The 12,686-nt window shown below is 39.8% G+C and overlaps 1 protein-coding gene across 24 annotated transcripts in view; it reads left to right on the top strand.

Moving 5' to 3' along the window:
- LOC103793320 (guanine nucleotide-binding protein G(i) subunit alpha-2-like) overlaps window positions 1-12,686 on the top strand; it is a 154,682-nt gene that overhangs the window by 20,793 nt on the left and 121,203 nt on the right. For 10 of the 24 annotated variants that reach the window (XR_013535681.1, XR_013535680.1, XR_013535679.1 and 7 more), the window contains 2 exons: window positions 5,866-5,928; window positions 6,475-6,529. The exons of 10 other annotated variants lie outside the window; for them this stretch is intronic. Coding sequence is in view for 2 of the 14 variants with exons in the window: in XM_078373628.1 (XP_078229754.1) it covers window positions 5,901-5,928; window positions 6,475-6,529 (83 nt within the window). In the remaining 12 variants the exon portion in view is untranslated. 4 more of the 24 variants (XR_013535687.1, XM_078373632.1, XM_078373630.1 and 1 more) reach the window with 2 other exon arrangements.

The following is a 12,686-nucleotide window of genomic DNA, read 5'->3' as shown; positions in this document are numbered from 1 at the left end:
ATGGAAAGATAGTGGAGTCTCAGCTTTCATCAGGGTTTCAAGAGGAGACACTGATTATTGGGAAGTTAGATTCAGGACAGGTTTCTTTTTAGTATTGGTGTGTGTATTTCTATAGCAGAGAGGAAGAGGAATTAAACTTGGCATGTATCAGGAAAATCTGCCAACAAGAACATGAATACAGGTACTTGAGAACTAATAAAATGAGAAAAGAGAAACTAGATATTACAAACATGTAGTAGCAATAATCTAATTCAACTACATGTATTGAGTGCTGACCCTATAAAGCTGTTTTCCCTTCCATATCCTCTTTCCACCTTTCTCCATTCTGCTCTCGGCACCAGGAAGATAACCTTGCCCTCTGGCTTTCATTATGTTTGCCCAGTGGGGACCCCAGTGGAGAGAGGGAGAAGAATGAGTTTGGGGGATTTATTCCCCTCGCCACCTCTGCAGCTTGGTTGGATCCTTTTATTGAACACCACAGCTTCTGTTGAGATGGCCCTTTCTGTGACTTTACCTTTCTAGTTACCTTTCCTTGTTCTTTAGGCATGGGGGTGACACTAGCTACCCGATGGTTTTCCTACACCAAACCCACACCTTTATCAATAGTTCTTTTCTTAAATTTGCCTTGATGTATCCTAATTTGAGTGTGCCAGTTGTTTCCTGCATGGACCCTACTGTATGATAGGTCTTGTATAGAGTCTTTACTCTAAAGGAGGTTAATAGGAAAATGAATAATTGCAACACTATGAAATAAGGGTTAATACTTGCTTATCAAAGTGTAGGATCCAGACCACACATTATTCACATTTCTTTCTTAAGACTTAGCATAGTGCCAAGTACAGAGCAGGTGCCTACCAATGTGGAAAGGTAGAGGTGTGCATACTGGGTGGGGACAAATGAAGGATAGAGTTGAGAAACTGTTCCAGGAAGGCCCAGGTGGCTTCATAGTTTAATTACGTTGGTTAGAAACAGATTGTTTGCACTAAACAAGAAGAGAATTTACTAGAAGGATATCATTGGCTTCTAGAATCAATGGAAGGTAGGATATAAGAATTGGAGGACAAGGAGAAGCTGAGGTGCTTTGGAGGGCTAGTTTACACAAACCACAGCAAAATTCACACAATTGCTATGATCTCCAGTGTGTGTTCTCACACATTGGTCTCTTGTTCAAATTTCAGTGTCCCGATTGGCTAAGTCTAAGTGGTGGGAGGGGCTGCTATCTCCTCCTCCTACTGCACACACTAGGACTGCACACCCCCTTTCAGGGGCCTCTCCTGAAGGGACAGCAGCTACTTTCTACTTCATATGGTTTTTATTACTTAGTTGAGATGCTAACGTGTTCATGACCTTGGGCAAATGGTTTAATACAGATATATGTGTATCTTAATAGTTTAGATGAAAAGAACTGATTTCTGAGACAACTCTCGAGAATCTTTTTTTCTTTCATGATCAAGTAATGTTAATTTTATGCCCTACATATTGCATCTTGTGCTGATCCCAAATCTTTAATGGTTTAAAATGTGGGTCTAGCCCGGGCGCAATGGCTCATACCTATAATCCCAGCACTTTGGGAGGCTGAGGCAGGTGTATCACTTGAGGTCAGGAGTTCAAGACCAGCTTGGTAAACATGGTGAAACCCCATCTCTACTAAAAATACAAAAAATTAGCTGGGGGTGGTGGCGGACGCCTGTAATCCCAGCTACTTGGGTGGCTGAGGCAAGAGAATTGCTTGAACCTGGGAGATGGAGGTTGCAGTGAGCCGAGATTGCACCATTGCACTCCAGCCTGGGTGACAGAGCAAGACTCTGTCTCAAAAAAAAAAAAAAAAGCTGGGTCTATAGAATCTTCACATTTTAGAGCTGGAAAGGATCATGGAGATAATTTCCAATGCCTTATTCTAAAGAAGAGTAAATGAAATTTAAAAACGGTGGATGTGACTTGTCTAAGACCACTTCTTTAACCAAGGAGTGGAATTGTTTCTGTTTGATGTAGTCCTTGTGAGTGTGTTGGTGTTTAGGCTGTGTCAGCAGTAGAGTGAGGCCAGTAGACTACGACCCTCAAGTCAGCATGGCAATTGCCTTTTGGCCTAATTGATGTCAGACATGTTGATGCCCTCAGAAGAGATTTGTCCCTGAAGGTCCCTCCTTTCTTTATCCCTTCTGGGAAAGGATATGGGGATTTCTATCATAGGAAAAGGAAAAGTGGCTGGAAAAGGATATCACCTTCTTTCTGTAACCACATTACTCTCTATGTGCTGTTATTATTCTAATTATCACATTTACCTTCAGGAAGTTCCACAAATCATGCGCAACATAACACTCCCACCCAGAGATTCAGAATTCATTCCCTCCTTTGCCAAGCACCACTGCAAATAAATCAAATAAATTGTTACTATTGGGAATATTTTGTGTCCTTGAGCTGCTTTAGGAAAAAAACATATTGAGAACCACTGATAAGAAACTCCATATTGCAATCTTCAGATTGCTTTTGAGTGGGGGAAAGACTTGAGAAAAGCATTGCTTCAGAAAGATTAGCCTGTTGGAAGTATTCCAATTGGTTTGAGAGAGACTGGGAGCAAGGGAACCAGTTAGGAGAATGTTAGTGTCTAGATATGCCATCATGGACACAGAAAAAAAGAAGCCAATTGAAAGAGTGATAATGATTATTTGATTATTGATTGGTTATTGTGGTGGTCAAGACCAAGAAAGTGGCAGAATAGGAAAGCCAGAAGAGTGGTTTACAAGTGCAGATACGGAATTGGAAATGATGGTCGTACTTTCTCATGGTCAGCCTTTTGCTTTCTTTAACATGTGTTGGCGCAGGCTTCACAGGCAGACAACACTCCTAGATGTATATTGCTAGCTGTTTAGAAACTTTCTTCCAGTCCTCTCAGAAAACCTGTTCACTGCTGCAGGTAAGGTAGGAGGAACGAGAATATCTCAGGTGGGATCAGGTAATAAGCTAAGAGGATATCTAGTTCTCTGTGGCAGCCTTATCTATTGGAATTACAGAAACCAGCTCACCTCTCTTCTCCTTGTCTCCTCATTAGATGAAAGGAAAGATTATGGGAGCAGTGGGTGGGAAGAGTAGTTAAATTGCAGGGGTTAACAGAGTTAAGTAACAATGATGATGAGCTCTTCCCCTGAAGAGCCAAGCCTGAGTGCCAAGGTGGGGCTGCTTTTGCTCAGTGTGATAGAGGGTGTTTCCCCGGTCTCTGGGGAAGGAGTAGAAGAACCAGTACCTGCTGAGGTTTCCATCCTTGCATCTAGATCTTTGTTTTGCTGCCCTCTCCCTCTCTGCCATACCACTCTCCCACCTGCCGCCAGCTATCCTGTGTTCTGAAGTTGCTGCCTGGTACCCCAAAGCCACATGCCAGTTTCGTTTGTCCTCCTTTGACTTGCTCCATTTCTCTGTTTTTTCCACTTTCCCTACTGAGGCTTCTCAGCCTGCCGTGGGAATAGGTATTAGGAAGATAACCATCTGGTGAGTCTAATTCAGTCTAAGGTGTGACTTACTGACTGCCAAAGGTGGGTAGGGTTGGAGAGGCATTCACTGAAGCTATTTACATTAAAAAAAACAAAAGTGTCAGTGCAGTGGTTAAGAATGGGAAGATAGTTATAGATATAGTGGCATTTGACTTGGCTGTTTGCAGGTTGATGATGGAGGGCCTCTGAGATGGCAGGAGGTTTCTAGTTTTGAACTTTGGGGAATGCTGTTGACTGATACGTAAATGCAAAGGAGGAGAATTGTTTGTAGGAAAGGTAACACATCTAAGTGGAATACTTAGATAATAATCCAAACGGAATCTCAGGCACTGTGGTGGTACAGATTTGGAAGAAAAGATTTTTCTGTATTCTTCCAATTAATACCACTCGATTGTAAAATTAACTGTAGCAAGAAAGGCACCTTGTCTTTAGGCCTCTTTTCCTCACCTTCTGAAGGGAAGGGGCAGTATCTTGGCTCTGATTGTCCCATTTGTTTTTTTGGTACAATTCACTGAATATGTATTATATGTCATATATTTTACTGGGGTTCTGAGGATAGGTAAGATGTGGTCCTTACATTCAAGGAAGTCCTATCTTTTGGGTCAAAGGGTAGGAGACAAGGCACAGATAATTACAAAATGGGATGAAGAGTTTGAAAATACAGATTTATCTAACGTAGAAGAAGCACCAAGAAAGAGAAATAAGTTTCTGGAGGACTTAATGAGATGTCTTTTGAATGATGTCTTAAAGAATGGCTTAGAATTCATCGTATGGGGGAAATAAAAACCTCTAGGCCAAGGGACCAGCACGCATAAAGGAGACATAAACACGCACGGCATATTTGAAGAACTGTGAAAAGCTTGGTTTGGCTGGTACATCAAGTTTATGCGAGTGAGTGCCAAGAAATCAGACTGGAAAATAGGTTTGGACCACAAGAGAAAAGATCTTTAATGCCATTCTAAGGAATTTGGACTTGATCCCTTAGTCATGGAGTGGAGCATTGAAAGCTGCTACATAGGTGAGGAGCATGACCTTAATTTTTAGAAAGACAACTTTGTTGACAGTGCCCTAGATGGATTGGAGGGAAACTGGATGAAGGGAGATGAGATGGGGGAATTTGCAAGAGTTTGGGGAGGGGAAGAAACAATGAAAATTTCACAAAAGTTTCAGTGCAGTAGTAAGAATGGGAAGATAGTTATAGATATGGTGCCATTTGACTTGGCTGTTTGCAGGTTGACGATGGAGAGCGTCTGAGATGACAAGAGGTTTCTAGTTTTGAACTTCAGGGAATGCTGTTGACTGATATGTGAATGCAAGTGGGGAGCAGTGTTTGTAGGAAAGATAACAAATTTAGAGAAAGGATGATTGAAACTGAGGTACCTCTCAACATTCAGGTGAAGTTATTCCATAGGCAGCTGCAGTGTGGGTCTGAGATTAGGAGAGAAATTCTGACAGAAATAATGCCAGTCTGGATAAATAGACAAATTATCAGGATAGAATTGTCTAGATCACTAATGCATTCACTGCGATGGCTTCAACCAGAACACAATTTGCAAAGGACATTAGAGGTCATTACCAGGATTCACATTTCTTGCATTGCCTATTACAGGGTGTACGGTAAATTACTTAATCTCTTTTAATCTTCTTCATGAAGATTAAATAATCTTCCTGAGATTATTTAATGTGAGAAATAATATCCAATTCATAAATTTGAGTCTACCAATTTAGATAACACATACAAAGTGTCTTCTCATAGTGGGTACTCACAGATGTCTGTCCTTTCTTGCTTCTCTTGTTAAATATCAAACACCAAACAGAACCCCTTATCAGATGTCTCCAGTCTCTACTGGAATATTTAATAGTGACAAGAAACTCATTGTCTTACAAAGCACTCTACGTACCTTTTTTCCTTTTTCTTTTTCTTTCTTTCTTTCTTTTTTTTTTTTTGAGATGGAATCTCCCTCTGTCGCCCAGGGTGGAGTGCATTAGCTCAATCTCATCTCACTGCAAACTCCATCTCCCAGGTTCAAACGATTCTGCCTCAGCCTCCCAAGTAGTTGAGACTACAGGCATGCACCACCATGCCCAGCTAATTTTTTGTATTTTGTAGAGACGGGGTTTCACCATGTTGGCCAGGATTGTCTTGATTTCCTAACGTCGTGATCCACCTGCCTTGGCCTCCCAAAGTGCTGGGAATACAGGTGTGAGCCACTGCGCCTGGCCACCACTCCACGTATCTTTTAAGTGCTCTAATTATTTAAAAAAAAGTTTATCTTTCTATTTAACTGAAATCTGCGACACAGAACATCGCTTTGCTGATGGGGAATCTTTTAGGTATTTGGCAAGATTACTCTGCCTTTCCACGTCTTTCGTTTTCCAGGTTATGGATCATCAGTTCATTCAACTGTTCCTTAGATGACATGGTTTTCACTTCCATTATCATGTAAGTTGCCTTTACTTGGATCACTTCTAAATCCATAGGATTAACCTGACCCCTTTTTCTGTTTCTAGTATTAGCTCAAGGAATATTTTTTCAGGAACGCCTGCTGTGTTTTATACCATTTCATTTGATCACCAGCACAATGTGAATTCCAAAGATATAACACAGAATTTGTTGTTTTCATATTTAAATTTACAGAAATTATTTAAATTTAATTACTAGCAACATATAACCCCCCACCCCCACGCCTTGGTTTCGGGGTTGGGTTTCAGGGTGGTTCAGGTGTCTTGAACACATTTGTAATGGAAACTTGATAAACTCCCGTTTTGGGTTCACCCTCTTCATGGGCGAGGGGCCAATGTTTGTCACTTAGATTAGCTAGCTGGCTTGCAAGCTATAATTATCTTCCTCCTCCAATTAAAATCACATTTCTGTATTGCCACATGTAGTTATTGCAAAATCTAGCAATACACCTTGGATTTTTATTTCCCTTTAATCTGACTTTCCCTGACAGTTCATAGTTTTTCTTATGGTTTGTTCAACTCTTAGGTGTTGCTGTTATCCCACTGCTGAGCAAGACACAGTCCCCAGTGAAGAGTGATCGGTGGGCACTTTACAATAGTGTTGGTTTTGTTTTCCAATGTCTCATTTGCTGTATTAGAATGATTAAAACACATTATTATATTATTATTCTGGATTTGATTAATAGAACTTTGGATGACTCATATAGTAGAGCTGTACCTATGTGACAGCATAATTGGATCCAAAATGAAAAATTCAATCCACATAGGCTTTTATTTTAAGCTGTACCAAATGACAGGCTTAATTAATAGTTTTCATTGGATTTTAGCCAATCCATTTACCTGAATTTTTCGATCATGTGTTAACAATGTGTAAACCTAATGTGATGTTTCTAAACATCATTTCAACCTACATCTATTTGGCATGCTCACATTCTGCCAGATGCTACATTAAGTACTGGGGACTTATTTCTGATGGACAATAATACAAGGCCCAGCCTTTGAGGAGGAATGAGATACACAAATTTGTCTTCTGAAAAGGAAGTGCAGACTACCTGGGTCAAGGAACTTAGGGTTCTTAGCTGATGAGATGAGTACTTCATCTTATGGGAAGGCACTCCAGAGGGCGCGTTCTTTGGTCCTATTCTTGCCGATCCTCTCCCATTTAATACCATATATTGAGATTTTATATACTCCTCAAGGCTCTGCTCAGATGCCTTTCTGCTGTAAGAGCGGTCCTCATACCCCAGCCCCTTTATATTCTCTCCCTCTTCCAAACTTCTGTGGCAGGTCACTTTATACCTGAAGCAAGGTAATGTTATTTTCATACCTGAATAGTCTGCTCCCATTTGCTTCCATAGTGCCCAGTCAATATTAGTTTGATTGAGAGAAAAGTGTATTGTATTTATTCATTTTTAATTTTTATTCCTAACCGCTAGACCACCAAGAAGAGAGAAAAGAATTTTTTTTAGATAGAACACCTCTGTTAGTTAGGGAAACAAGTTCTATTTCGATCTAGCCTGCCAAGAGTATTACTTTTTCTGACTCAGTATTTTCATGCAAAGCCATTGTTCCATCAGTCATTTTAAGAGAAGTCAGTTTTGTGTCTATAGTTAGATGATTACCTACATACAAAGCACACTTTAATGATGAATTAGAGGATTCCAAGGTTGCCTTTATAAGTGAATATCTGCAGATACTTTCTTTTCTTATAAATACCACATAGAAACCAAGTATACTCTATGTTTTGAAAACAACTTTTAGTGTTCTTTGGATGTATGGGAAAAAGTCCTCAGGTTAATTTCCTTAAGGAAAAGCATCATAAATTCAAAGACTGCTTGTTGAAACTGAAGATCACTTTCTACTGAGTCACCAGATATTGAGCAATATCATTTATATCAATACGCCTTGTGAAATTGTCAAGTTAAAGATTGTACATATTAGATAAAAAAATTTTATGTCCCTGTAGAGTGACAGGTATCTTGAGGTTTTTCTGGAAATATTAATTGAATTCAACAAATATCTCAGTAAAATGCAAACAACTTCTTGATGGATTTTTTAGTCCCAAACAGCTAGCCTAATTCCTTTATTAAGGTTTAGGGGGAAGGAAGGAAGTGGAATTCCATTTCATGTGATGCAAGCATATTTGAAATAGAGTAACCAAAGCAAATAGATTCAAATGGAATCTATGCAAGGCATCCTCTGCCTCCTTTGTGGTGGCCACTGCTCAGCTGCCGTGCCTTGATAAGGTAGAGTTTGTTCGTTCAGTCTTTCCAAAGATAAGTGTTGGAAAATTTGGAGTTAAGAAATCAATAGATAAAAATCTGATGAATATTTCAAGAAAATAATAGAAGAAATATATTGCCACCATTCAGTGTTTGTGCAACAAATGTTATTGAGTGCTTTCGATGGTACCTAGAGAGTAATACAGGTGGCCCAGTGCAGTGGCTTATGCCTGTAATCCCAGCACATTGGGAGACGGAGGTGGACAGATCACTTGATCCCAGGAGAGTAATACAGGCATTATTCTGGCTTTTATTGAATGAATCGTCTAGCGTTTGTATGTATTTCTTTCTTTTTTTTTTTTGAGACAGATTTTTTTTGCTCTCGTTGCCCAGCCTGGAGTGCAATGGCACAAACTTGACTCATTGCAACCTCCGCCTTCCTATTTCAAGTGATTCTTCTGCCTCAGCCTCCTGAGTAGCTGGGATTACAGTTGCCCCCCCACCACACCCGGCTACTTTTTTTTGTATTTTAGTAGAGATGGGGTTTCCCCTTGTTGGCCAGGCTGGTCTTTATCTTCTGACCTCATGATTCACCCGCCTCAGTCTCCCAAAGTGCTGGGATTACAGGCATGAGCCACTGTGTCCGGCTGCATTTGTACATATTCTGTGCACGTATACCCAACAGGTATCGATTGGATACTGAATAGGAATTCAGTAGGCTATATGTACTGTTTTATGCACTGTACGAGATGGATGCCAGGGCTACAGTGGAGGGCAAAACAGACATGGCCCCCGCCCTTAGGGAGAGTGCAGTGGTGGAGACAGACATTATTTCAATATTCACACAAATAAATGAAGAATTGCAAATTGTGCTAAGAGCTGTGAAGGATAAATAAGTATTCTATGAGAGGGTAGCATAGGAGAACCTGATTCGGTTAATGAGAGGGCATTCGAATTAGGACCTGACTGGTGACTAGGAGTTAGCCTGGCCAAAATGGGGGAGGAGGCTCATTCTAGGTAAAGAGGGAAAGTCTGTGAGAAGCTGCCAGAGTGGGAGGGAACATCACGTTAGAATTACTTGACTGTAGTAATGCCGTCACTCAGTGTATGTATATCAAAACTTCATATACTGTACATCTTAAATATATAACAAACAAGTCCAGTAGGTTTGGTGAAGATAGAGAGAGAGAAGGCACACAATTTGAGAGGGGGAAGAAGGGGCCAGGCCATACCTTGCTGAGTTTTGGCTTTTATTTCAAGGACAATGGGAAGGCTTTGAAGGGTTTTAAGCAATGGAGTGACTAGATCAGCTTTTTTCAGATGATCCCCCCAGCTGTGGTGGAGAGAGTGGAAGGGAGGTGGGTGCAAGTGGAAGCTGTGTGGTCAGCGGGGTGAGAGATATGAATAGTGGCTTGGACGAGGAAGCAAAATGCCAGATATGGCCAGCGCATGCTTAGGTACCTGTTGAATGAATGAATAAATACATCTAGGGATTCAAGATCATGGAGCTTGACCTAGTTAAAAAGCTACAATTGAAGGCTTTTAGACCAACATTGATAGAGGAATCATTTTTCTTGTATTGTTTGGTTAAAGTTCAATTTGACTAAAACGTAAAAGTCAGTTAAAATAATGCTTTCTTGGCCAGGCATGGGGGCTCATGCCTGTAATTCCAACATTTTGGTAGGCCTAGGTGGGTGGATCATGGAGATCGACATCATCCTGGCCAACATGGTGAAACCTCATCTCTACTAAAAATACAAAAAAAAAAAAAAAGAAATAGCTGGGCATGGTTGTGCGTGCTTGTAGTGCCAGCTACTCAGGAGGCTGAGGCAGGAGAATCGCTTGAACCCAGGAGGTGAAAGTTACAGTGAGCCAAAATTGTGCCACTACACTCCAGCCTGGTGACAAAGTGAGACTCCATCTCAAAATAATAATAATAATAATAATAATAATAATAATGCTTTAATGCTTTCTTATTTGGTGACTTTTTTTTTCTGACAAAATGAAACAAGTTAAATGACCCATAATGATCCTAAATAGATTTTTAGTTCACAGATAAATTATCATAAAGATACAAGATACTTGGATATACGTGTATAGCAAGTGTTTTATGATACATATTATACATGTTGGGAATGTAGTTTTATATGATTAAGTTTTCAGAGTGCCAATGCTTTGGAAAGTGCAGCTAAAATGTCTCCCTCTGGACAAACTGACAAATAATTGTGTAACCTGCTACTTCAGCTTTGTGTCTTTGGTGTTTTAATATTATGTTGTCCTTTAACTCCTCAGAAGTTATCTCCTCTGTCATGCAACTGTTCCCTATGTACCCTGCAGGTGACAGATAATCATGATAATGATGACTAAAACTTTCATCAGGTTCTCCTCCCTGCTGAGCCCTTCCTTTCCCTTGAGCAGTTCTCATCTTCCCGCTGGCCAGCATTCAGTTCTGGCTCCTTCAGCTCTGCAAGCTGTAAAAACACCTTCCGGACTCACAGAGGGGAACTGAGTGAAATTCTCCTAACTTCACATCCCCAGCAGGACTTTTTCTTACCCCAGCCTCTAAGTAATGACACTGAGAAATGGACTTCACTGTTTTGCTTTCCTGTAACACCACTGCAGGATTCTGATTAGCCTGGATCTAATTCTGCAGTTTTTGTTCCAGGATTCTCTCTCTTTATTGGATGCTGATTATATATATTGTATTTTTTTAATGATAAAAATTGATGTTATTATTTATCAGCCTACTCAGTCACATATTAGATAAGCTAGTCACATAGTAGATAAGCCAGGGAACATTAAAATTATCATCCAGAATCATAAGGCTGTTTAAAATGGGTATCCAGTGAAAACACCATAAAGCACCTTGGGAGGTATTTTATCCCATGTAAAAATGTAATATACAATGTAAACACTGTATGCAACTTTATCATGTACTTGCCTTTCGTTCATAAAAACTGAGGTTATTTTCAATAGACTCTGTAGAGACTTACACATAGTTGGTGCTAAGTAAATATTTGTTGAAGGAATTGAAGCCCTCCTCACAGAATTGAGAATTCGGGACAGAAATGTAGTTACAATTAAGCTTTAATCAGGTTGCACTTTGCCATTCCTGGTGACTAAAAATCACATAACCTTTAGATACTGACCATTTGCATCCCCATTGTTCCCGTGGATAGGATTTCTAATGTTAGAATCATGAGGCTTTTGTTTAAGAATTGCTTAGGCAGATCCTGGATAACAGTGGAACTTCTAACGCCAACCAGTTTAAAGACTCCCACAGACAAACCAGATGAGTAAGAGAGTATAGTTTCTTCCTCTCCCGGTCCTGGGACTTCACCCTGTACTCTTCAACTTATCAGCAATCTCTGTGCTTTGGCTCACTCCAAAACTCTTAAAAACCCTAGCCCCAGAGTCCCCGGGAAGACGGATTTGAGAGGTTTCCCCTTTTCTCCTTGTTTGGCCGACTTACCACTAAACCTCTGTCTTGGTTGCAACCTGGTGCCTCTGGGTATTGACTTGCTGTGAACATCCAGGCAATGAACCTATTATAGTTACAGAATGAATACACAAATAAATGCATATGTGATGCCCCACTGGTATACCTCAATATGCCAACCGAATGTTGTTAAAAAAATAAAAATTACACTTCAGCATGTCAAAAAATGTATACTTGTGAAATTGAAATGTGAAATTGCAGCCCGACGTGATTTCTTTAAAATCCCATGTTGTTTTGCAAATGAATGAAATATTTCAAAATGAGTACACTTAGCAGAAACTTGGTAGTGTATATATAACTTCAGGAGATCAGTAAGTGCAAGTCAGTAACTAAAATGACCGTATTCTGACCAACCAAGGTCATAGCGACCTGTGTTTACGGTGTTTGGTGTTGTTAAGGATTTCAAAATGCCAGGCTAAAGTGATGATATGTTGTCTTTTTGTACAAGGTGAGTCATCTCAAGTTAAGTAACTTGTTCTGAGTAAGATGATGACTCACTGAGAAAGCCTGAAATACCATCTAAATAGCTTTGATTAGATCCCACTGCTATCTGGGGACTGTTTTGTCAGGGTGGTTTATTCAGAGGTCTGCTTCTAAATTGCGTATTTTTTCCAAGATTTTGAAGAAAAAGTTGCATTTCGTTAAGAATATATACATAGCGAAACAACAATGACATCTTTTAGCAACTAAAATTTGCAATGAATTGAATTCTAAAGAAGAGTGCTATGCAGAACTTTTTTTCCTGGAAAGCTTGCTGCTCTTGTTTTTACAGTCTATGAAGTTAAAATATCTATTCTGAGTTTTGCAAACAATTTATTGCATGTGTGTAAAGCATTGCATTTATTTATAATTCTTATATATTATGCTAATTTAAGAAATAAATCCTAAAATTGTGAATGACAATTCCCAAGAGTGGTAAGGTTTTTTAAAATTTATTTTATATATTCCGTATATAGTTGTAGAATCCTCCCCTTCACTTTGAACAGCTACATTAATATTAGCAGTTGACACAGGCAC

This window comes from Callithrix jacchus, chromosome 5 (assembly GCF_049354715.1).
Source record: "Callithrix jacchus isolate 240 chromosome 5, calJac240_pri, whole genome shotgun sequence".
In the NCBI taxonomy this organism is placed as follows: Eukaryota; Metazoa; Chordata; class Mammalia; order Primates; family Cebidae; genus Callithrix; species Callithrix jacchus.
The sequence above is the reverse complement of the archived record's forward strand: the minus strand, read 5'-3'. Positions and strand labels throughout refer to the sequence as shown.